Below are 25,601 nucleotides of genomic sequence, written 5' to 3'. Positions count from 1 at the left end.
GATGAGGAATCCGTGGGGCCTCCTTAAGCCCAGGCCCTTCCCTTTAAACCATGCTCCTGCTATGCAGGACTCCGGAATCCCCTGCCCAAATGGCTCCAGGCCCATTTCCTCAAGGGTGGACCAAGGGACAGCAGGTTGCAGGGGGCATGGCGTTTTGCACCTGTGAACTGGAGTGTCCACATGTGCACATCTGAACCTCTTCTTGGCGCAGGATGGTTCTGCGAGTGGGAAGCTCTTCTCATGCCACCATGTTTGGGCACAGATTTTGGAAGAATCAAAAAAGTTTACATTCAAACCTGGCCTTCCAGGTCAGTATGAAAGTGTATTTGTCAGAGTAGGAGAATAGAACATACTTTATTGAACAGTTGTTAGCTTGATGTATAACTTTACAGTATTTCAATGTATGAGGCCTCCATTTGTCTTGCCCCAGCCCTGCTGGCATTAGGGGTGGACTTGTGTCAGCCTGACCCACCAGACCATAAGCTCCACCAGGGAGGCACGTGCAATACCCCTGCTCGAGAGGACACCCCCCAAAAGATGCCATCCAAGTAGCTGAAGTCAGTACACAGGTAAATCCCTCAGGGCTGCTGGCTTCCTGTGTGTGTAGGGGGGAGGAGAGGTGGTGGCTAAGGTGAGGGGGCTGCTGGCTGTCAGGGGCATGGGGAATGGTGGCTTCAGCCTGAGGGGCTTGCTGGCTGGCCTCACCCACCCCAGCAACTTGGACAGACCAGGACCGGGTAGGCACATTCACATCTGAACAAAGCTCTAGTGACCACACAGCTGAGCACGAGGGGACACCAAAAATGGCAGGTTATTGCTGTCTCTGCTCTCAAAATAAACCCAGATGATAAATGCTGAGCATGGGGCTTGGGTGCTTCTGGAATGTCCCCCTGCCTCAGCTACCCTGAGATAACTCGGCTCCCTGTGTTCACAGGAAACCAAGGTGGCCAAAACGCAATGATCCAGACCCCGCAAAAAAGAGGAAGCTATTCAACAGCCTCCACACAGAGCGAGGCCGCAGCCTCCCCAGGACCACTCAGCTATACTCTTTACAACGTGTACATCACCTCTGGCAGCCACCGTATTCCGTGTTCAGTTTGGGGACTGATCTGTTATCAGCTCTGGCGGGCGGAGCACTGGGTGAGGGTCCTCTACAAGTGCCAGGACAACACACATGGACACGGTTCTGGGACCACCGCCAACCCACACGGCGGTCCTCCCTGAGTTTCTGCAAGGCCAGAACACCAGCCAAAAGTAAGTGATGGCTTCTGTGGCTCTAGGCTCCGTGAGCTGGAGGAGTGGCCATTTCTCACCTTCCAGGCACTTGGAAGATACCTGTCACTCCAGCAGCCAGCACAAGTGACTAAATACGATGCTAGAATCATAATCCCTGGGGTTCGGCACAAGGACCAGGCACGTAGGAAAAGCCCCCGACCCCAAGGGGAATCTCTGCTCCTCCACACTTACTTACCATCTGAGGCCCTGCACGTGCCAGTCAAGCTGCTCATCACCTGCCTGGCTCTGAGCAAGCACCGAGGTTTGGCTGTTGAGGGGCAGCTGGTGGGGCTGACGGGGGACTCTGCATTAAGTTCTCAGATTGACGCAGACTGGTCAGGGAAGAATGGGTGCCGAGTTGGGGTGAAGAGTCAGAGGTGGGGACAGCAGAGGTGAAAGGACATAAAGACCTCACTTTAAATAAGATTGGGTAAGGGTGGTAGGAACTGGGGCAGCAAAAGTTGGGGGCAGTTTAGCAAAGACTTACGTATGAGGGATGCTCTCAGGAGGGTTCGAGATGGAAAGAAGTATATGATGGGCCAGGAAGTTAGGAGTTGAGTCTGTGAGGACAAGAAGATACATCCTTCTAAGACCTGGGACAGGACTGTGAGCACAGTTATCAAGAAAGGAGTGAGCTCCAAAGAGCATCTACTTTGGGCTGGGTCTTAAACGAGAGTGGGGTAGAGGTGGGGTGTTTACAGCGAGCAGGCCATGGAGAGCTGAGCAGGGGGTTATGGGAGATAGGGATAAGAAAGCTGATCCAAAAAAGGGCAAACCACAATGGTGGGTCTCGAGGTTTGCGTGGAGCATTAGGATTGCCAAAGCGGTTGGGAGGTGAGGATGCGCTGAGTTAGAGGGAGGCGGAGGGATGTGGCCGATGGAGGTTGGAACTTGGCTCGAGTGGGGTCAAAGGTAAGGCTGCATTTACGCAAGACAGGTGGTGAGGGGGTGGGGGTAAGGGCTGGAGTCAGGTCATGGGTGGGAGAAGATGTAGGGACGCGCCAGCAGTGCCAGTGCGAGACGAAGGCCAGGAACCGAGTGGGAAGTGGGGACAAGGGAGTGGGCTGGGAAGGGTGAGGACTCTGAAGCAGGACAGTCTCAAGGCAAACGGTTTGGGATCCCGGCGAAGGCTGCTGGCCCATCGCCCGTTCGCGTCCCGGCCCCGCCTCCCCGCTCGCCCCCGACTACTAACTCACCAAGGGGAGGGGGACCAGGGTCGAGATACTCCCCTCCCGGCCAGGGCAGCACCAAATCCTGAACGGCGGCCTCCAGCCTACTGACAACAGGAAGTGGCACCCATGTCGCCTGACGCCATCACGTCGGCTCAGTTTCCGGCCCCGCCCCCGGTCCGCGGAGCCAATCGCGGAGCCCAAAGGAGCCCTGGGGCGGGGCCAGCGCTCCCGGCTGCCCCAGGCTCCCAGCGCCGGAGCGGGTGCTAGGTCTTGGGAGGCTGGGGACACCGTAGGGTAGGAGCTTTACATCTGTTACATCCGTTACACCCGTTCCCGGAGAGGCGTGGTCACTGCGTTCAACGGAATGCGTCCTCACTGCCGGCTTCCTTCGGGGTCCACTAGATGCTGGTCCAGGGGGCCGTCGGGGGTGGCTACAGGGCTGGGTGGGGAACAGGCCAGTTCGTGGAAGCTCCACTGATCTCTGCCGCGGGTGGCGTGGGGGTGGGGTGCGGGGGTTCCTTTCTGGGAAGGTCGAGGTCCCAGTGCCTGTTTCCACTTATAAAATCAGCTGTTGGTGTGTGGCCCCCCACTGTGTGGGGGCTGTTGCCCCTTCAGAAATCCTCCAGGTGTGATAACCGCCCCTTCTCGGTTTTAGCCTAGATGAATGCTGAGCGCCTTCACTACCGTCAATGGCAGAGCAGGAAGATTAGAAATAAAATCTTGGTGAAATGTGAGGACCCCCGCTCTAACGTAAGCGACCAGCGGTCAGGGATTTAACGTTCGTGGAAAACAGAAGCTCCTACTGTTTGCCAGGTAGGAACCGTGGTTTGTCCTTACCAACCCTGTGGAAGGTAGGTGCCGTTGTTGCACCCATAGCACAGATAAGAAAACAGGCTTGAGAGAAGTTGAGTAACTTGGGGGCTCAAGGCCACACAGCTAATTAATGGTTAGAAGCAGAATTCTCACCCAGCTCTTTCTGATTCTAGTTGGGGAAGTAGCATAGTTCAGTGACAGCAAGAGGGCTTTGGAGCCAGGAAGGCTTAGGTTTGAATCCCAGCTCTAACCCTGGCTGTTTTCTGAGTCTTCCCTAAACAGTGAGGGGCCCAGGGCAACCCAACAAGTGAGGGGCCAAGACAACTGTCATAGTGTCAGTATCTTTCAATAGGTCCCTTGAGATGGCCTTGAAGATAGAAACTTCTCAATTGAATTTTACTGATGTTCAGAAAAGAGAAGTCAAGTCACACCACCCATGGCCCATTAGCCTCAGGCAGAGGGGCCAGAGTGTGTGACTTCAGGGAAGTTCCAAAAGCTCTCTGAGCTGTAGTTCCTCATCTGTAAGTTGGGGGAAGGATATCAGTTGTTGTGAGGATTTAATAAGGTAATATCCTTAGGGCAGTTTTTGGTCTGTAGTAAGCACTGGAAAATGAGTGGCTATTATTACAGTTCTGGCAGTTCTCACCTTCCCTATCCAGTTGGGTCCCGGCCTTTTAAGTGCTCTTCTGAGCACTGGAGTGACATCCTTTTTTGTTTGAGCCCCAGATGTATCCTTATTTGGCATCTGATCCTCAGTCCTCCTCCCTTTTCCCTTAGAGCCCTCTCTCCGGGTTCTGTTCTCCAGTGTATTCTAGTAACCTCCTCTAGTAGCCTGTCACACAGCTGCCATTCTGGAACCAAGACAGGGCACACATTTGTTCATGAGTTTAAGAGTTTGGGGACAAAAATGGCCCCCACGATGGAGGTAGGCTCAGTGATCCAAATATCCCAGCAGCCCCAAAGACCTGATCGGAGGGGTCGGAAGTGGATGGTCCTCGATGGGCAGGAGGTCAAGTATGTTGGACATAACTGGTACTTGGCGAACCGGGGAGAGAACACCAGAATCAGTGCTTATTTGACTTAGTAACCGACACACCTTGGGGATGATGTGTCCTCCAGTTCTGACAGTTCTGGGGAAACGAGGGAGAGGAGCCCCTCTTCACCCTTCTTTGCTCACACTGCCTCTGGCAGGAGTATTGGCTACCACAGGGATTCTAACTTCAGCCCTGCTTTTCTTGCCAATGCCCCTTGTTATTTGTATATAAATACTTAGCTACTTACATCTTAATTCCTTACCACGAGGCTAGAGTTGGTTATGCATTTATGTATTTTAATACACGAAAAACAAGTATTTGACCAGCAATGCTGAGAAGCCAATATTACAAAACAAAATGTGCAGGTGGCCTGAGGCAGGACAGGTGTCACGCTGTGTTGTTGTCATGAGCTGTCTCACTTTCCTCACCTGGCTCCTCAGTAGTCTATTCACTAACCGGATTCTTCCCTATTATGACTTCGCGGAGCTCCCTGGGGTGAGAAGAAGAACGTCAGGGCTTTTACTAGTGAAAGGCACATTTAAACTATTCATTATTTCCTCATTTTAGATAAGAACTCTAAGTTGTCCCCAATCATTTACCCTTTATCCTCATCGATGGTCTCATCCTCATCAGAAGAATCTTGGTCTCCTAGTTTCTGTGCCCTGTTTTTCTTGTGTGCGGCATTGAGAGGTGTACACGTATCCCGAAGCCAAAGCGGCTGCCTCCTCCAGGAAGAGCTCGTCTGGAAAACACACAGGAAAACACCAATTCTGCCTCTCCCCTGCTTTCTCCTGCCCCGCATTTTATCCTCCTCAAATTTACCTGACTCTCCTCGTCCGATGGGCATTTCTTATGCAGCAGAAACGGGAAGAAGCCCCTTGGAGGAAAACACACACCACAATTACTCATTCATGCCACTTTCCACGTCTCTGCAACACACAGCTCCGGACTGATTAGGACCAAATGGGTACCTCGGCCCATAATCACAACGAGCAAAATCACCACAGACCTGGGACCTTGAAGTCATTCCATGCGAGCTGCACTTCCCCAAGTTCTGTGTGTCTGTCCACAATGGCCCACAATGTCTCTGGGGAGACTTGTATGTGGCTCAGCGTGGAGTCCGGGCAGGATTTTCTGCCCCCTCAGTTTCTTGGTCTTGGCCAAGAAGCTGCCCTTGTGCAGTGGAAAGAAATGTACCAGAGTCCTGGGCAGAAGCACTGAACTCTCCCCAGAAGCATTTTACTTCAGTCCCCTTTGGACTCAGTTTCACAGGCGTCCTTTGCTGGGGGTGGGGGAGAGGGTGCTTATATGTTCCTAGCTGCTGTCTCCTATGAGTCAAATCACACCATAAATGCCTGAGTCCAACGAGCCAACTTCTGGTTTCCTACTGCTGGCTGTCACTGATGAGTGAGGGAGTGGTGAAAGCAGTTTAAAGGTCATGACCAGCACTAAAACACAAAATATTCTTTTTGAATACACACAGAATAGAAAGAAAATGAGAGTGCATAATAAGTGTGTCTTAGAAACTAGTTATGTCTCTATGGTATGTGTGCACTGAGTTGTGACATAAAAGCCACCTCACAGCCCAAGCTCAATATAATCCACAGAGAAGTCCCCACTGGAAAGGAAGCATTTCTTTCTGGCACTCACTAGCCGTGTGACCATGGGGCAAGAGCTTTTCCCTTTCTCCTTCTCCATTTCCTTATTATAAAAGGAAGAGACAAACTACTGTCTAAGGTCTCTCCCAGTCAAAATTCTATGAGGTTGGGATAAAGGGCATAGAGAGAGGGGATGTGAAAACCAGTAGGATGAGAAGGGCAGTTCTCCGGCTACTTGACAGAAAGGACCCATTTTTCTCCCTTCCATCAGCCTTGAAGGAGACGAGCCCTCTGACCCCACGACCATGTGGACTTCCCTACCCCTTACAGAGCCTCTGAGAAGGCCTCTGGCCTGGCCTTATGCCTCCCACCAGCAGCAACAGGTACAACCCAAACCCCTCCCTCTCCACCCTCTGTCCTTAAAGGGCTAGTACAGCACAGGCATCTGTGCCAGTCTCATTCTAGTCAACTCTGGCTGAGGAGCGAATGTGGCTGAATCCAGGAAAGCATTAGGGTAAAGACGTATTCTTCCTGACTTTGGTGGTTTCCTCACTGTAAAATGAGGAGATTGAAATAGACGAGTTCTAAGTTCTCTGGTTCTAAAACTCTACTTTAAAAATCGCCAGATTATTATTTACCTTGAGCTTCCTTCTTTACCTTCCTCTGATGTTCTTCTATGAGAATTAATCTGTTTTGGAAGAAAATATGATCATGATTATCCATCACTATGGCCACTGTCTCTATTCATTCCTTTTGATTTTAAGTCTTATCTACCCAGGGAGGTGACAACTTTTGCTTTGCTTTTCTTGAGGACAGGCGTTCTGTCCTGTTTACTCGTCCTTGGACTCGTCCACAGTACCTCACTTAGGATCTTGCGTGCAGCTGGCAAGGCATGTTATTCACTGTATTAGCTAACACTCAACAGGTAATTCCTAATAACTCTTAGAAGTAGGAAATAAAATAAAAGTATCTACCAGACACCTAAACGGCAGTGTTGTTTTACAGTCAAGAATAACAGAAGGATGAGTGTTATTATGCTCCTGCTCATCATTGTAGAGGGTCCTAATCAATTTAATGAGAAAATGAAGTACTGGAAAGGAAGAAACAAAACATATTTGCATATGAAATGATGGACAACCTAAAAAGCCCAAGTGAATCAACTGAACTTTTATTGGAAGCAATATGAGAATTGATGGCTGGATACAAAATCAAGAGATCAACATGCGACCCTCAATAGCTTTGCTACACATCACAAGTAAATGACTGAAAAATGGAAAGAAGAACCCATTTATAGTATCAATAAAAAATGCATAAAGTACCCAAGATAAACTTAACAAAAACTGTGTAAGACCTATGTGATGAAAACATTAAAACTCTACTGAAGGACAATAAGAAGAAATGAATACATGACATGCGATACGATGTTCTTAGAATGTTGTAGAGACGTCAATTCTCCTCAAATTCAATGCAATCCTACTGAAATCCCAAGATGGTGTTTTAACAAACACCAGTAAGGTGCCATTTGGTAGAGATAAAATATGCAAGAATACCTATGCAATGTGTGAAAAACAAGATCAAAGAGCAGGAGCTTACTTTACCAGATATCAAAATACGCTATAGAGTAACGGGAATTACATAGTGTGATGCTAGTACTGCAACAGGTACAGGAAAAGATAACTGGATCAACAGAATCGAGTCCAGATAAAGACAGTATTTTACATCAGTGAAGAAAGAACCAGCCATTTAATGAAATATTTTAAAACAATTGGATCTTCATGGAGTGAAACAAAGTTAGGTACCTGAGCCACACTAAAAAACAAATACAACAAATTCTAGATGGGTTAAAAATTATGAAACAACAAATGTTATAAAAGTTCTAGAAGACACTATCAGAGACTATTTTCATGCTACGAAGTGACAAAAGCCTTACTAACAAAACCCACACCCCATAAGCCATGAGGAGAGGACACACTGTAAACAAACACACATCCACTCTTCACAGCCCGTCCCTCTTCTGCCCTGATTGTCTTCTTGATTTACAAACTCTGTTTAATATGAAATACATTAATCCTTTCGGTGGATTTCACTGAATTTCAATGTTTCAAATATTGCCCAGTGTTTTTGTCTGTACGGAGACAGACCAGTGGAGTAAGCAGCACAGTCTTTGCACTCAGGCGAAACTGGGTTCTGCTTTCAGTTTTGCCCCTGGGGCCTTAAGTTGATGTCCTTCATCTATGAAAGAGGGTGGTAATATCATCCCCACGTGGGCATCGAATCAGACAGTATATGGAAAACTTCATCCTGTGCTTGGCCTAAATAATGGCAAGTTCGCTGATGGTGTCACAGACAAGGGGGCAAATCTCTCACAGGGCTCTGCCTGTGGGACCAGGTATAGAAAGCTCTTACTCACCACTGATTATGAAAGTGCTGCTTCTATTTTCTTCTAATACTGTTATGGGTTCTTTTTGTTTACACTCACATAAATATGTTTGCTTAAAGTGAGAAATAGAGATCTGCTGTTATTTTTCACTCAAATATTAAGACAGCTGTTCTATTACCATATATTCATTTTCCTCCAGTGATTAAATTATTAAAAGGTGATACCTCAGAAGCCTTAGGAACACATGGGTCTGTCTATTGCTGGGCTCTGTGCTACTTCAAATATATATTAGGTTGCATTATTCCTCAGTATGGAACTGACAGACAGACTCATCTCTCTCCCTTTGAAACCGTTACTGTCCACTAGAGGAAAAACCTGCAGGTCCCTGTCCTCCAAAAGCTTGTCACGTAAGTGATAAGTGAAAATAATGAAACCTTATAAATAAACACAAATGCAAGGTTAAAAACGATGTAGAAATTAAAAGCAGTTAATAGAAATTGGAGTTAATGGAAATTCCAAAAAACCAAAGGCCATATGCCACCTGGAGATGGAGAGAGTGTGGTCTGGTCAATGGCCAATGATTGTCTTCCCAGAGACCTGCACAAGCTGACCCCATGGGAGTCCCCAGCCTCCTGGGTTGAGAAATCAGACTGTCCTCACCGAGAGAGGACTCCCTTCTTCCTACTGGGGCAGTGTCACCTTAAGTGTCACCTTAACAGTCACATGGGAGTGATCAAAACTCAGAATGCCAGATTGTGACTTGACAATCTTAAGTTCATCTGTTCCACAGACAGCATCTGTCTACACGACCAAGGAGTTAGTTACATTGTGTAGCAGTAGGCCACCGTGGCACACTAAAGCACAATCGGAAGGCTGCTTGGTGAGAATAGAATTAGAACAAGAGGAATCCCATGAATCCAGCATTCAATGGAAAGGACTGAGGCGGCCAGATCCATCCATCTCCCCGACAAGCACAGCCTGGCTAGTGGGGCTGACCCTCCACGTCTGCTGCCTGAGGTGCCATCTCTACTCTAGGGCAATGCTAGGATGGGTACTGCCCATGTTGGTCTCTTCTTCACCTTTACTATGCTTTCACCACTGACCAAGCCTCCTGCGGATAGGCACGCTGCTCTTTAGCAGTTAATACCTCCAGTCAGGTTGTACTCACGTCTGACAGACCAGGAAGTCATCTGGTCCTCACATACCTCTGCTCTGCTCCACGATGTGTGTTGACCTTGGTGTTTCTCTCTTGGGGAACCGCCTTCTCAAAAACTGTTTACCATATTTCTAAGTTCTCGGGCGGGAAATACCTCCCTGTTTCCCCTACAAACTGGTGACAGACCTCACAGAAGGACTAGGATCAGGAGGTCTGTAGTATTTAGAGAAGGCTGATGAGGAAAGATGAATTGCCTTGATTTCTGAGATTCATAGGATGTCCACAGGCAGAGCAAAATAAGGGCATTCGAGACAGGTCAAGGCACAGACAAAATGAGGAATGGCTGGGTTATGGTGAGCAGCTGTGCTGGCTGGAGTGCAGGGCTGCCACGACAGTGTAACAGGGAAATACAGGAAATCAGTTTGGGTTGTGGGGTAGGCAAGACTGTCAGCTTATTAATTCACTCTTTTCAATGTTAGCACCTGCCTGTTGGGAAAATAAACCATTATATCATTGAAGCTCCAGGACCCGGCGACTATAAAGACGACATGCTTTAGAGCAGCCTGATGCAGATTTAGGCTGCAGTGGGGACTGAACCTATTTATACAATGCCTTACACACTGGAGACGAAACCTGCTAAGTAAACCTCATGCATGGACAAGGTCACACTTTTTATCTTTCAGCCATGTCCTTTCTCCCAGGGTGACATGGCTCCATGAGGATGGAGATTATACATCTCTCCTCATTTCAGCCAAGGAAACATATCAGTGGTAGAAAGAGAGGGATTGGTGAGTACATCACATTGACATCATTTTGAGTTGAAGAAATTTTGCTAACATGTCAACTCTGGCCTATTAAATTTAACTTCTCAAAATAGCCTCATGTCTTCTTATTGTGGTTTCAATTCCACAGAGATCTCTGGGAGTGGGGCTCCTTTAAAAACTCCCGAGATATAATTTGCAATAGAAAAACAGAGCACACCTCACTCCCCATGACTGGATACGAATATGAAGCAGCAGCAGGTGGGAAAGTGGCTTTGATTTTCAGTTTGTGGGGTCTGAATGTATTATAAAGACAGAATATATTTTGGAAACCTGAAATTGCTGTTGCTTACCACAATGAGACAGAAAATTATCATCAAAATCATCACTACTGCAGTCACAGATATTGCCAAGATCAGTTTGTTGTAATAGCTGTGTCCTGGAACTGCTTTTGTGCGCTAAAAAAGTAGAGAACAATTTTGTTAAAACAAGAGATGGAAAGGATGCAGACTAACCATTCTCAAGACTATTATAAAGAATAACGATCTTAAACTGCTACTCTATATAGTAGCCTACACGTTCTTAAAGAAGATACCCAATCTAATGGGTCACGTAATCTTAACATTAGTATTTTTTCTACAATTTTTTATCTTTTGTGTTAGGTCCTCGTCTCATCTACCCTAGGAACAGTGGTACCATTCTCTAAAGGAGCAAAGTGGGAGTTCGCTGTCTTAGCCAAAGTTACGTGGCCAAGAAAAGCTACGGCCTAGGCGCTCCTGGCGTTTGTGCTTGGGCGCTTTTGTTGTCCTAAAAGTCCAGGCTCCCTGTTTCGGAAGCTGTCCTCACCTCTCGTGGCTCCTGCCCTTTCTGTTCACTCTGGGCTTCTGTGCTCTCGCTGATGTAGTTCTCATTTTTCCATCGATCCGTATCCCACTCTGCCGTGGGCACCTTTACTTCCTGCTGTTCGCTGAGAAGCTTCATCAGGAGGCCTGTTCTGGAGATGAGCTTGGCACAGGGCAGCTGCACGCTGGTCTCAGAGCAGTCCATTTTCAAAGTCCGGATGACATGAGCAATGAGCTTTCTCATGTCGTTGTTGGGGATGAGGGCCTGTAGCTGCTGGTTTAGCTGACTTTCAAATTGATCCCCCGGGGATGAGAACAACGGGGACGTGAAGCCTGTGGAGTTGGACAGTAAGTCAGTGGCCACAGGGGGGTGTTCCCCTTGTGTTTCATGGGTTTGGTTAACTGCTGGCAGGAAGTTGTCTGCAGAAACAGCCGAGTCTGCCGTGAAAACATCCTCACGGGCAGGGATTTCAGGGGTAGTTTTTTCTGGCTCAGTAGCCTTTCGTGTAGAAATATTTTCTTGAAAAGGAATCTGTGCAGTACTCTTTTCTTTAGAAGGTTCCAAGAAACTTGAAACTGATTCTGGAAGACGATTTTCCTGAGATGTCGATTCTCCTGAAGATGAAAAAGCCTCTCGTGCAGGGGAATTTATGAGGCTCCTCACTGCAGATATCGGAGGTCTCTTTGCAAGCATCAGTCTTTTGAGAGAATCTTCCTTTCCAAACTCTCGACTCATTTTGGCCTTGGCTTTTTTGTGCAGCACATGAGAACGACTTTTATGAAGGAGGTGTTTCTTTCTGGAGTGTGAGATTGGCTTAGAAGCCTTCCTATTCCTGACTAGAGCATTTGCCTCATCTAAAATAAAAGTAGTATCGCTTAAGTCTTTTAATCTTTTAACCTCAGATAGAGATTTTGGAGCAATGGAGGCCGAAGGCCAGCCCATCAAGTATTGCTTCTGGGTAGAAGAAACTGCTGCCTCATGTTCCTTTATGAAAGAAGGCTCTGTATTGAAGTTTTCCACTAATTTCCCAGGCCTGTGTACCCTGTGCATCTGTCCCAGCTCCCTTGGGGGTGGCCCCCTGAGTCTCCTAACTTTGACAGTGTTCTCCACAATAGGCAGGGCATTCTGTTTCCTCTGGATGCTCTGATGGGCCACTTCTTTGAAGTGCCTTTTCCGGATGCCCTTAGGGCCCTTGAGGACCCTGCTCACTGTCCGCAGCCTTTTCCGGACAGGCTGAAGCTTTGCTAGGCTGTAGCCCTGTGGCTGGTCAGTTTGCAATTCCTTCCGAATGATTTGGCGTTTCAGTTTGGGACCTGAAAGGTTGGAATGTATAAGCATGGCAGTTTTTTCTTTCTTTATAACCTCATCAATTTTTTCTAGAATTTCTGTATCTAACAAATTTTTCAGAGAATTGAGTTTCCTCAGTCTATTTTTGAAAGTTGCATCGTGGGATTCAGGCTTCAGGGAAGGGTTCCTTGCATTGTTTGTCAAATGATTCAGGGGCATATCTCCATCTTCTATATTTACAAAAAGGAGTTTAATGAGTGGTAATAATGCTGAGTCTACATCTGTTAGATTTCCCTTGGATAAATAAGGTAGTATGTAATTGAGCGCACTAATAGCAGCGTTTTCATCACTAAAGTCTAGTTGGTCGTTCCTGAAGGCTGACAAATCAATGCCGTTTTTGTCTGAGGATGGCTTCTCTGGCTCAATAGTCAGCTCGGTGCTCGTGCTCTTCTTCCGGGCTTGTAATACCTTCATGAACGATCCTTCTGCAGTCCCTATAGATACTTCTTCGTCTGTCAAACAAGAAAAGACCGCTTTTGATAGTGAAAGATTGACGGAACAGCTTTTTGTCCAACCACAGCCATATATCCCAGTTAAATAAATTAGGAATCAGCAAACATTTGAGTGCCATTTAGAGAGGAAAATATACACCCAAACTTAAACCCATAATTGGCAACACAACAAAAGGAGAGAAAGGTATCTTTTGAAAAAGTGGCTATCTACTAAGAACATTCCATAGTGTGAAATACAGTAACTGTACTTAGAATGATTCTATTGGTCCCCAAGGGCCAATGGCCCGGTACTCAAGAAAAGCCAAGGCTGGAGGACCCCACTCAGTTAGACGCTCTGCAGATGTACTGTGACTCCTCACATTCATATACCCCAGCCTGTCCTGTCTCAGATGCGGAGGGAGCATGAGGCCTCCTTTCTCCACCTCTTCAGTGTGCTCGTTGTGGGGGCAGAGCCCCAGAAAGTAGTTTCCAGGCTCTCGGCCTCACGTGGAGGAGTGCTGGCTCGGGTAGTAGATGGCCGTCAGCTGTGGCTGATTGGCCGTCAGCTGTAGCCAGTTAGCCAATTAGCCGCCAATATAACTGCTGCGGCTACGGAGGAGAGGGGAGGAGAGAGAAGGATGGGGGCTAGCAAGAAGATGGCGGCTGGGCTGGCAAGCATGGATGGCGGTTTGCGGACAGTGTGGATGCAGCCTCCAGTGAGAGTATAGTGCCGCCAGAGAGAATATAGTGGTATGACTCCCCTACCTATGGCTCCGTGGGTGTTCCTTTTTGGCCTCACCATATCCTGCGTTATGTGGGGAGCGGGACCAGAGGCCCCGCAGGCTTCCCCGCACGACAAATGGCGCAGCGAGCAGGGTATGGTGCCGGCCAAGGCTCTCCCAAGAGTGGTGGAGCAGTTTGTGCGTATGAACACTCAGTCTCAGGAAGACCAGGAGGAGCAGCTGCCGGAGAGCTGGACCCCCGTGGAGGGGTGGGAGGACGTGGACGGTTCTCCCACCAGCACAGGAAAAGCCATGCAGCTGCTGCAGAGATGGAGCCCCGTGGAGAGGTGGAAAGATGTGGACGGTTCCCCAACCAGCACAGGCCGGAGAAAGCGAAGGTTGTTGCAGCCCTGTGGGCCGGGAGGTTCCTGCTCAGGCAGCCCGGATGCAGGACTTGTAGTCCCAGGAGGTAACACTTGCTGAGTCCTCCGTGGGAGATGAGGGTGAGGTCAAGGTCATCCCTCACCCCCAGGACAGCCCTGGTGAATGACTATGGACTATGGGGAGTTGCCTTCCATCCTTAATTTAATGGACAGCTTGACTGTTTGTTTGGGAACTGTTGTTAGTGGAACTGGGGGATATTTGCTTTTGTCTCTTGACTGGCCGCCATTGAGAATATGTAAGCACCTTGATTGTGAGTCGCTGTTGTTCCAGCAGGGTACCCTGAGAGGCACAGAGAGAGTGGCAGTGCCCTGAGAGCCCTGGCTGAGTCCAGGAAGTCTGGCTGAGCCCTGAAGATACCCTGGCTGTGCCCAGGAAGTTGGGCTGTTCCCAGAGAGAGTGGCAGTGCCCTGAGAGCCCTGGCTGTGTCCAGGAAGTGTGGCTGTGCCCACAGAGAGTGGCAGTGCCCTGAAAGCCCTGGCTGAGTCCAGGAAGTGTGGCTGTGCCCACAGAGAGTGGCAGTGCCCTGAGAAATCCTAGCTGTGCCCGGGGAAACTAGTGGTACCCTAAGAAGCCCAGGAAGTCTGGCTGTGCCCAGAAGTACTGGTGGTGCCCTGAGAAACCCTGGCTGTGTCCGGGAAGACAGGTGGTACCCTAAGAAGTCCAGGAAGTCTGGCAGTGCCCAGAAGTACTGGTGGTGCCCTGAGAAACCCTGGCTGTGTCCGGGAAGACAGGTGGTACCCTAAGAAGTCCAGGAAGTCTGGCTGTGCCCAGAAGCACTGGTGGTGCCCTGAGAAACCCTGGCTGTGCCCAGAGAGCCTGGCTATGTCCAGGATATTGCATTCACCTCCAGGCTCCTCGCACAGGGCCCCTCGCGGAAGATGCTTGTCGCGTAGATTGTGAGGCGAGAGCCTGTAGGGGTGGAGTGTGGGGGCAGAGCCCCAGAAAGTAGTTTCCAGGCTCTCGGCCTCACGTGGAGGAGTGCTGGCTCGGGTAGTAGATGGCCGTCAGCTGTGGCTGATTGGCCGTCAGCTGTAGCCAGTTAGCCAATTAGCCGCCAATATAACTGCTGCGGCTACGGAGGAGAGGAGAGGAGAGAGAAGGATGGGGGCTAGCAAGAAGATGGCGGCTGGGCTGGCAAGCGTGGATGGCGGTTTGCGGACAGTGTGGATCCAGCCTCCAGTGAGAGTATAGTGCCGCCAGAGAGAATATAGTGGTATGACTCCCCTACCTATGGCTCCGTGGGTGTTCCTTTTTGGCCTCACCATATCCTGCGTTATGTGGGGAGCGGGACCAGAGGCCCCGCAGGCTTCCCCGCACGACATCGTGTTCTTGTCACCATCACACGTGACCATGACCACACCCACTGCTAACACTTCCCCCTCTGGACATGCCCTCCTGCACTTACCCAGGTTCCTTTGCTCGGACCCTGCTCCCACATACCCCCGCCCCCATAACAGAAGGCTGAATATAGAAAAAACACTACGTCTACCCTCGCTTTTTGCTTAAATCCGGGTCAGGCATCTAGGACGTAGGTTATGAGATTTGCCAGGTTGTATGCCAATGTGGAATGTTCAATAAATCTACGGATTAATACTTGAGGTCCTAAAATGCAGAAGGGAAAAAGTAACTTTCGTTGTGTGCCGACTTTTATTTCATTTCATTTCTTATATTTTCAGCTTTACTTGGGGAACCATCCAAAGCTGCTGACTGTGAGAAGGTCAAGTGTATCATAGCACAGTTGGGTTTCGGTTCCAGAAGAATTAAAAGTATTGTTGGTGCTGGTGAGGGTCAGAGGAGGAAGTAGGGGTGGTGAAGTTCAGAGGACAAAGGAGGAGCATGGCTTTGCAGAGAGCCCAAAAGTGGAAGCAGGAGCCCAGGCACTACTAGACTACAGCACTTAACACTTCTGATCTCGTTTTACTCACCTGTAAAGGAGACTAAAATGCCTGTTCTGCCCACCTCTGAGGGAGAAGGGAGTAATGTAATTGGTAAAAAATTATTTTGATCAATAAGCTGCACTGTCTTTATATCAGTAACAAAGTGTTATTATTTATGATGTCCCCAGATCACCGGCAGAGACTAGTATTCAAGCTATCTGGGCCTGAAAGCACATTTTGAAAGTTATCAAGTAGGTGCCAATAAACCTAATGCATAGATAAATACTTAAAAGCACCCAGGTGTTTTGTGGATAGAAAATTTTGAGCTTCAGAGTAAGTTTGGGTTTGGCCGTCTAAGACTACACGAGCCCTCTCGTCCATTAGAAGGGCTGGCTGGCAGCTTCTGGTGATGGAAGCAGAAACTCTCAGGTTCCAAATAAAACAGCATCACTTGTACTCTTTTTATAAAATTGCAAAAACAAACAAAATAAATAAAGTGTATCTATACCTGTCCCATAAGGCAAAGGGCATTTGAGACCTAATGCATATAATAATCGCTTTATAATCTGTGAGGCGCTCTATGAATAAATTCTCATCTGGAGGTAAAGCAGCAAGCAGAGAGCAGGACACACTATATGTGGCCATTAGTGTTAGTTCCCTCCCCCTTTCCGTTCTTTTCTCTTGTTCCTTAATCTGAATGTTAACAAGGGACGCGTTTTAGACATTTAGGGAGTTGAACTCTGCATGAATAAATATAAAAGATGCAGTTACATTATTAGCTTAAAAATTTGTCATAGATGAAAGCATAACATTGAAACATAAGTAAAATAAAAACTTAAAAAAGTCTCCTCAGGCAATTGAGACTCACCACAATGTGTGATGTCTGTCAGACATTCAGTGTCACAAAGCAGCTTCACTGTCTTGCAGACGACCTCAATATCACTTTTAAATTGGCAGAGGCAGCAGGTCACACGACTGGGTAAGATCCTATAAATGGAAACACAGAGAATTAAATTAGTGGCAAAGGAGTTACTTGAGTAGGTAGGAGCGTAGGTCAAGGCTACCACAGGGTGTGCAGAAAGGAGCTCTTGGGGCATACGGCCTGGACAGTTGGGTAGGGGACAGTTGGCTATTTGCTGCTCTTGAACATTGTACATAAATAGAGAGGACAGAGGTATCCAACAGTAGGATGGCAGTGGGTATGGTATGCCTAAGATAAAGGTGATAGGGATTAGAATTGGGTGTAACTGATCTGTGGTTTGATTCAGAAGTATCTCCTCTCATTCCAAAAGTCTCACTTTGGGTTGAGAGTACACAGGAAGAGGGAAGACTTCTAAGCAGCTTCTGATAACAGAGCTTCAAAATTCGAAGGAAAAGTGAGATTGACAAGGAGAAACAAAGAAATCTGGATTTTCCAATACCCTCTTTCAATAATTGATAGAACAAGTAGGTAGAAAATCAGTAAGGATATAGGAGTCTTGAACAACACTATCAACTTGCCTGACCTACTTGACATTTACAGAACACTCCACACCAAATCAGCAAAAGGCACATGGTTTTTTTCAAGTGGACACATAACATTTTCCAAAATAGACCATATTCTTGCTTATCATGAGAGTTTATTGGCTATAAAATGAATCTCAATAGATTTAAAAGGATATTAGTCATTCAATATATGTTCTCTGACCGTAGTGGAATAAAATTAGAAATGAACAGATCCGAAAAAAAACTCCAAATATTTAGAAACTAAAAAACATGCAACCCTACGGGTCAAAGAAGAAATCAAAAGGGAAATTAGAACCTATTTTGAAAACACAAATATCAGCATGTGTGATGTTACTAATGCAGTACTCAGTTTTCAGCATTTTCCTTCAGGAACTAGAAAAATAAGAGCAAATTAATCACAGAATAAGGAGAAGAAAGGACAAAATAAAGATTAAAGCAGAAATAAATAAAACGGAAAACAGAAAAACAGAGAGGTAGTGAAATGACAAAATGGTCTTAGAGAAGATCAATGAAATTGATCAACCTCTAGGCAGCTTGATCAAGAAAAGACCCAAATTATCAAAATTAGTAATGAGAGGGGTGACATCGCTATAGAGTCTATAGAAAATAAAAGGACTATAAGGGAATATTATAAAATACTTTGTGCCAATAGATTCAAGATGAAATGGACAAATTTCTTGAAAGATAGAAACTACTATAATGGTTACTCAAGAATAAATATGTACCTTAAATAGCACTATTAAAGAAATTGAACGTGTAGTTCAAAAACTTCCCGCAGAGAAAGCTTCAAGCCCACGTATCTTCACTGGTGAATTCTGCCAAATATATAGGAAAGAAATAATGGCAATTCTACACAAACTTTATCAGAAAATTGAAGAGAAGGGAATACTTCCAAATCCATTTGTAAGGCCAACTTTCCCCTTATCAAAACTAGACAAAATATTCCAAGAAAAGAAAACTACAGACCAAAATCTCTTGTGAACACTGAAGCAAAAATTCTAAACAAAATTTTAGCATATAAAATCCAACAATATATAAAAAGATTATACATCATGACAAAGTGGGGTTTATCTCAGGAATACAAGGTTGGTTTGTATTAGAAGATCAATGTTTTTTACTCAAGTTAATAAACTAAAATGCAAAAATCACACAATCATCTCAATAGATATAGAATCTGACAAAAAGCTAACATGCATTCTTGATTTTAAAAAAAAAAAAAACCCTCAGCAAACCAGGACTGGAAGGAGACTTTTCACCTTGATAAATGATTTCTACAAAAATCTTAACATCATACTGAATCACGAATGAAAAAGTGTTCTCTCTCCAACATCAGGACAAAGGCAAAAATGTCGGATCTCATCACTTCTATTCAACATTGCCTTGAAGAGTCTAGCCAGTGCAATAGTGTGAGAAAAAGAAACAAAACGTATTCAGAATGAAAACCAAGAAGTAAAGCTGTCTTTATGTACAGATAACATGATTACATAGTAAACATGACAGAATCTGCAAAAAGGCGAGTAGAATAAATGAGTATTAAGTTTGCAAGATACAACATCAATATGCAAAAAATGAATTTATCTCTAATACCTAGCAGTGAGCAATCAGAAATTGAAATTTAAAAAATACTCTCTATAGTAGCAGCAAAAGTATAAAACACTTAGGAATAAGTCTGACAAAAGATATAAAAGATTTGCACACTGCACACTACGAAACTATTGCTGCGAGAAATTAAGGAAGACATAAATAAATGGCGAGATACGATGTATTCATGGATCAGGATTCAATATTGTTAAAATATCAGTTCTCCCCAAATTGATTTATAGATGAAACCCAGTAAGCTTTTCTGTAGAAATTGACCAGCTAATTCTAAAATTCATATGGAAATGTGAAGTTTCTAGAATAACCAAAACAAGTTTGAAAAACTAAGCACAAAGCTGGAGGACTAACACTACCTGAGTCAAGACTTATGAAGCTACACTTTCAAGGCATTGTGATACTGGTGTAAATAAATAAAGACAGACAAATAAATCAAAGGAGCAGAATAGAGAGCCGAGAAGTAGAGAGATATGGAAATTTGATTTTCAGGTTCAAAGGCTGTTCAGTGAGAAAGGATAGTCTTTTCAACAAATGTGCTGGAACAATTGGATATCTACATGTAAAAAAGTGAATTTCAAATCATATGCAGAAATGAAGTCAAATTAATTGAAAGATCAACATGTAAAACTTAAAACAATAAAACTTATAGAAGACAACAAAGGAGATAACATTTATGACCTTGAATTAATCAGGTAAGATTTCTGAGATAAAATACAAAAGCATAATCCATAAAAGATAAAAAGTGAATAAAGTGACATGATTAAAGTTAAGAATTTCTGCCCCACAGAAGATACTCTTGAGAGAGAATACAAAGGCAAGCCACAGAAAGGGAGCAAATACTTAGCAAATTGCGTATTAGATACAGGACTTGTTTTCAGAATATACAAAGAACCTAACACAATGAAAATATAGACAAAAGATTTGAAGATATGCAAAAGGCAAATAAGCATATGTAAAGATGTCTGACATCATTAATCACTAGGGAAATGCAAATTAAAACTACACTGATATACAACTACACACCTATTAAACTAACTAAAATTAAAAAGACTGAGCATAGCAAGTGTTGGCAAACGTGAAGAAAACGGAACTCTCATACACTGCTGGTAAGCAAGTAAAATGGTACAACCATTTTTAAAAAAAAACCATACACCTACAGTATGATCCAGCCATTCCACTTTCAGGTATTTACCCAGGAGAAATGGAACTATATGTCCATAAAAAGACTTGTACACAAACGTTCATAGCAGCTTTAGTTGTAATCGCCAAAAACTGGAACAATTCAAATGTCCATCTATGGTGAATAAATTGGGCCATAGCCACATAATGGAATACTATTCAGCAATAAAAAGAAATGATTGATACACACACAACATGGATGAATCTTAAATAATTATGCTGAGTGAAATAAGCCAGTTAGAAAAGAGTAGACACTATGATTCTATTCATAAAAAATCCTAGAAAATGCAAACCAATCTATAGCAACAGAAAGCAGACCAATGGTTGCATGGGGATTGGGGAGGGCGGGGAGGGAAGGGAAGGAAGCATTACAGAGGCGTGAAGAAATTTTTTGAGATGATGGACATTTTGATTCACTTATACCTCTAAAGACGGTTAAAAAGAAATGAGGTAATTGAGACAACTGGTAAAATTTGAATATCAACTCTTTATTATATAATATTATTGTGTAGGAATTTCTTCAGCGCATTAATAGTATGGTAGTTATACACAGAAATGGTTTTGAATATCCAGAGAGGGAGCCATCTAGCTGACAAGAGAGGGCTGGACTTTGGCAGATGCTGTGGGAGGCTGAGGAACATGAGGCTAGAGGAGTGACCAATAGATTTGACAACGTGGTGAAGACAGTCATTCGTAGGCTGACTTGTCAAAAGCAGTTGGAGCACAGCCCTTTCCCACACTAATCTCGTGTGATCCCCTCCATAGCATAATAGCAGGTTTCTGATAGCCTGCCATATCGGAGTGGGGATGGCACAATTTAAGGTGTAGTAAGTTCTGTAATAAATTGTCACAATAGGGTGCTAGAAAATATATATTTTTTAAACTGCAAGAGAAAAAAAGAAAAAGAAGCCTGACCTTACTTTATACCATATATAAAAATTAACTCAAAATAGATCATAGACTTAAATGTAACTAGACGACTTCTGGAACCAAAGAGGAGAAAAATCTATGTGATTTTGGATTAGAAATGGGTTCTTAGACAAAGATTTCTTAGATAGGACACAGAAAAGAACTCAAACCATATAAGAAAAATATTGCTAAATTGGAGTTCATCAAAATTTAAAAATTAAAACCTTCCAGTCTTCAGAGATACTTTTAACAGAATGAAGAGAAGCCACAATCTGGGAGAAAATATTTACTAAACATATATCTCAGAGAGAGGCCTTATATAAAGCACTCTTAAAAATCAATAATGAGATAAATATCCAATTAAGAATGCACTTGAACAGACACTTCACTGAAAAAGACATTTTCACATAAACAGACAGTCGACATCATTAGCTATTAGGGAAATGCAACTTAAAACCACAATGAGATACAAATACACACCTACTAGAAACTGACATATAAGGATGGGGAAAATATGGAACAATTGCAACTCATATACTGCTGGTGGGAATGCAAGATGGTACAACCACTTTAGAAAACAGTTTAGCAGTTTCTTAAAAAGTTAAATATGCACTTAACATATGATGCAGGAATCCCACCCTTAGGTATTTGACCCCAAAGAAATGAAAACATATGTTCACACATGTTTGTGACCTGCATGTGAGAGTTGTTAGCAGCTTTATTCATAATGGCCTAAAAACTAGAAACCACTCAAATATCCATTAACTGGTGAATGCACACACAAACTGATACATTCACACAACCGGAATACTACTCAGCAATCAAAGGGAGTCATCTACGGACAAGTGCAACAACATGGGTGAATCTGAAAAGGATCGTACTGAGTGAAAGAAGCCAAACACAAAAGGCTACACTCTACATGATTTCATTTGTAAGACATTCTGGAAAAGGCAAAACTAGAGAGACAAAAATCAGGTTGGTGGTTGCCAAGGGCTGGTGATGGGAGGAGGGACTGACTGCAAAGGAACATGAGGGGCCATTTTGAGGGAACAGAAGTGTTGTAAGTCTCCAGTGTGCTGGTGGTGACATAACTATATATTTTTCAAAGCTCACTGAACTGTACACTTAGAAAGAGTGAGTTTTATTCAATGAAAATTATACCTCAATAAGCCTGACTTAAGTAAATAATAAAACAAACCTGAAAAAAAACTAAGTGAAAGTAAATGTATGAAAAAGCAACTTACAGTTTTTCCAGTTGAAGGCTCATCATGAGGACGCTCTCAACTGTTGTAAGTGACACTTGCGTTCTCCCCAAGTCTCTGAAGGAGAGAATCCCAATGTGCATGACATGAACCCAAAGACAAAAATTCGTACTTAAAAACGTGATTACTTCAAGTCTGCCTCTCTGTCAAGCCAGCTCGAGTTTACTTGCCATAGATGATCATTTCAGAGAGCTCTTATTGAAAAAATGTATTTGCCTCATCAAAAAAATACCTTAGTGCTGAATAGTACATTCTTTTTTTTTCTCTTTCTTTTTAACCATTATCCTACTATTCATTCTCAATTGCATCCACCTCTCAATTACTCTTTTTAAAATATACCAGGGGTGCCAAAAAAATCTATACACATGGCTCGTATTCGTCTTTTGTTATCGGTATATATTATTACAAACTGAATACAGCTTTTCCTTTCTTAAAATGTGTCTACTTTGTGAGTGGGCACCCTCTGTATATAACATGCAAGTTACTCCTCTTTGCTTCCTGGGGTAAATGGTGTTTCTACGTGCTCCACACGGTCCATATCTGTATGTGTCCTTCAACACTGCTCCCTCCTCTGCTGCTGTCTGGCCCATGTACATTCTTTCCTAATTATTTTCTGTGTTGATAACTCTTATTCAATAACCCAGATAAAATTTAATTTATGACGTTTTAGCCAAAATGCAAATATTTAGTGTTTGATGAAAGTAAAAAAAGAGCAGAAATCATCTCACAACCCATGCGATTATGGCCATACTTACAAATATCTCAGTGCTGGCAATTTTAAAAGATACGAATCTTCAACAATTGTCAGAGGATTACGATCAAGAATTCTGAAAAATGCAATGGAATTAAAATTATCTGCGTTTTTCAATAACTGCCATGAAAGTTTATATTCATCTTTTTGGTACAAAAGTTGAAGGTAAAAAACCATTTTCTGTCCTTACCTATAAAATCACCCTTCGAATCTATAAAGCACTATTCCTTTGGGAACACCCAGTTCTCTAGACAATCAAGTGGAGAGCAGAGAGCAAGAAAAAAAGTGGATAGCAAAGAAAAAGTATGCCAAAGAACTTTTCAGATTGAAAACCCTAGAAGTGACTCTACTGCCAGGAAGCTCTTGCTCTATAGGAAATACTATTTCTAGTGTCCTCCTTAATTCAAGGCGCTTTTCTTTCATCACCAGCCATTTAAAAATTCCACAGTTTAAATCACCCAGTTCAAGAGAAAAATAGCACCAATCCCTTGGTTTTGGAGCCAGAGAAGGGATAAATGTCAGAGGAACTGGTGAAAGCCATGCTCCCATGATATACTCCCAGGTGTTCTTGTATTACAGCCTTTGTGACATTGTTTGTCTGGGACACTCGTCTTTCTTGGACTGTCAGCTCCTCGAGGGCAGGGACCACCCTTATTGCCATTTTGTCCGTGTACCTGACACAGTGCCTGACTGTTACGAGGTATTTAACAAATGTTTGTTCAATAAATAACATTTTGTTTACATATAATTGAAATGAACAAATGAGTTTGTTTGACCTCGATATTTATTCCAAATGCTGGAATAGATTTTATTTTCATTTTTAAAAAACAAATAAGGAAAACGAAACAAAATACAAAGAAACAAGGAGAAAGAAAAGAAAATCTGCCTTTATCTTAACTCTACTCAAGAATCATTAGTGTACTTTTGCAGAATATTATAAAGGTAATTATCACAGCTAACTATCTATTAGGTTGCCAGGCATATGTGATAAGCATTTCTCGTTAATCTTCACAATAACCTTATGTTATACACGATATTATCCCATTTTACAAATAAGGAAACTGAGGCACAGAGAGGTTATATAACTTGTCCTAGCTCGTCAAGCAAGTAAGAAACAGAGCTGGAATTTGTAGTCAGGTCTGACGCCAAAGCTTGTGTTTAACCTCTGTGAAGAAAAGGGGTTTAAAATGGCTGCTACTTTAACCTTAATTTTGAGACAACTAAATACAGAAATTTCAAATTTCATCTTTTTCAAATTTCATCTGCCCATCTGGGAGAGCATCTATGAGAATTACACTTTCTGTTTTGATTCCTTTTCCCTAATCATCTCCAATGGTTAAATATTTCATTAGCCTATCATCATGGAGACTTGAGAGATTTAAAACCAAGTTGTGGGCAAATCAGTACAAACGGCGGAATAAGGACATCTGAAAAGTCATCCCTAAAAAGCCACAAAAAACAACTGACAAAAATTGTCAGAATCAACTTTTGAAACTCTAGACATTTAAGCAACAGTTTGCAGCAATCCCGGGAGCATTCATTCATTCAAGAACAATGGCGAACTTCTGTAAGAACAATGATCTGTGTTGCTCTAAGTCATCTTAGACCTTTGGCTCTCTACCCCAGTGGTAATCTTGACAAGCAGTCCATTTCCCCAGTACCGGAGGGAGCAGAATGGAGCCAAGGTTCCTTTAAAACCTCATTCCCAAAGAACCGTCACTTTCCCTGTCTGGTGGTTCCCCGAAGACCTCACTTGAAAGGCTTGTCTTTGACCTGACTGAGAGCTGCCTAGTGCTAAAAGCCTCTTCTCAGGGGGCATCTTTGGAAAACAATTACAGGCAAATATTTTAACACAGCAGCTGCTGAGGCAATGGATAATAGAATAGTTGGGGCACAAAATAGCCTAACCAAACAGCTGAAAAGGAAGAGCTGAGAAATGAGATGTCCGTACCCAAAAGTGATGACAGTCCCCTGAAGTGTGTCAACTTTTGTATGGTCACAGCTAGCTAAAGGAAACCAGTGCTGGTTGACTAGGGGAGCATTGGGGCGTCTCTGTGCCAGCAGCTCCATTGGCCTTCATACTGTGGCCGCTCCTACCTCCTTGATATTCTCAACAGTGGGGTCAATAATTCAACATGGATAAGCTTGGATTTTCCCTTGGTGTTCTTGGCACAAAACTGATGAACCACAGACAAGCCAGCATGTGACTGTGCTCTACCTGGCTAAGGTATAAGCTTCCTACATTGTAGAGTCCGTAGGCTTCTAAAATCATGGAGCTTTTTATTGTTAGAATCAAAGAAGTGACTAAGAATTTTTGAAATAAGCCATCAGCCTGGACCTGTGTAGACGAATAAAGGAGAAGCACCTTAAATTCAGAAAAAAAAAGTCTGCTTAACATTTAGGATTCTCAACCGCTGCTGGCTTTCCATACCGTATTTCATTTGAAAGATACATGATTCTTACTGCCATTCAAAAAGTGGTGCTTTGTAAATAACCCTCTTGGCATGTCCTTGAGACGGATTTCAGACTGAAAATAGAGTCTTGA

At 44.1% G+C, this 25,601-nt stretch overlaps 1 protein-coding gene and 1 long non-coding RNA gene across 3 annotated transcripts; both read right to left on the bottom strand.

Moving 5' to 3' along the window:
- Nucleotides 1–335: 335 nt before the first annotated feature.
- Nucleotides 336–2,607, bottom strand: LOC148756572 (uncharacterized). Of its 2 annotated transcripts, XR_016022965.1 has the most exons (3): nucleotides 2,472–2,607; nucleotides 1,472–1,835; nucleotides 336–1,228 (listed from the first exon to the last, which is right to left on the bottom strand). It is a non-coding gene; the product is annotated as an uncharacterized LOC148756572 (long non-coding RNA). The 2 variants fall into 2 exon arrangements; XR_016022964.1 differs by having other exon boundaries at nucleotides 336–1,835.
- Nucleotides 2,608–4,270: 1,663 nt separating this feature from the next.
- On the bottom strand, nucleotides 4,271–23,764 carry LOC141568894 (leucine-rich repeat-containing protein 37A-like). Its single transcript, XM_088802298.1, has 9 exons — nucleotides 23,061–23,764; nucleotides 22,288–22,362; nucleotides 16,722–16,840; nucleotides 11,036–12,831; nucleotides 10,543–10,647; nucleotides 6,531–6,580; nucleotides 5,117–5,171; nucleotides 4,894–5,036; nucleotides 4,271–4,784 (listed from the first exon to the last, which is right to left on the bottom strand). Exons 1-9 carry the CDS (start codon nucleotides 23,231–23,233, stop codon nucleotides 4,739–4,741), a joined length of 2,562 nt encoding a protein of 853 aa, XP_088658424.1. The 5' UTR covers nucleotides 23,234–23,764; the 3' UTR covers nucleotides 4,271–4,738.
- Nucleotides 23,765–25,601: the final 1,837 nt, after the last annotated feature.

Source organism: Rhinolophus sinicus, chromosome 12 (genome assembly GCF_057876585.1).
Source record: "Rhinolophus sinicus isolate RSI-liver-muscle chromosome 12, RSI-T2T, whole genome shotgun sequence".
Lineage (NCBI taxonomy): Eukaryota > Metazoa > Chordata > Mammalia > Chiroptera > Rhinolophidae > Rhinolophus > Rhinolophus sinicus.
This window is presented reverse-complemented; position numbering and strand designations above follow the sequence as displayed.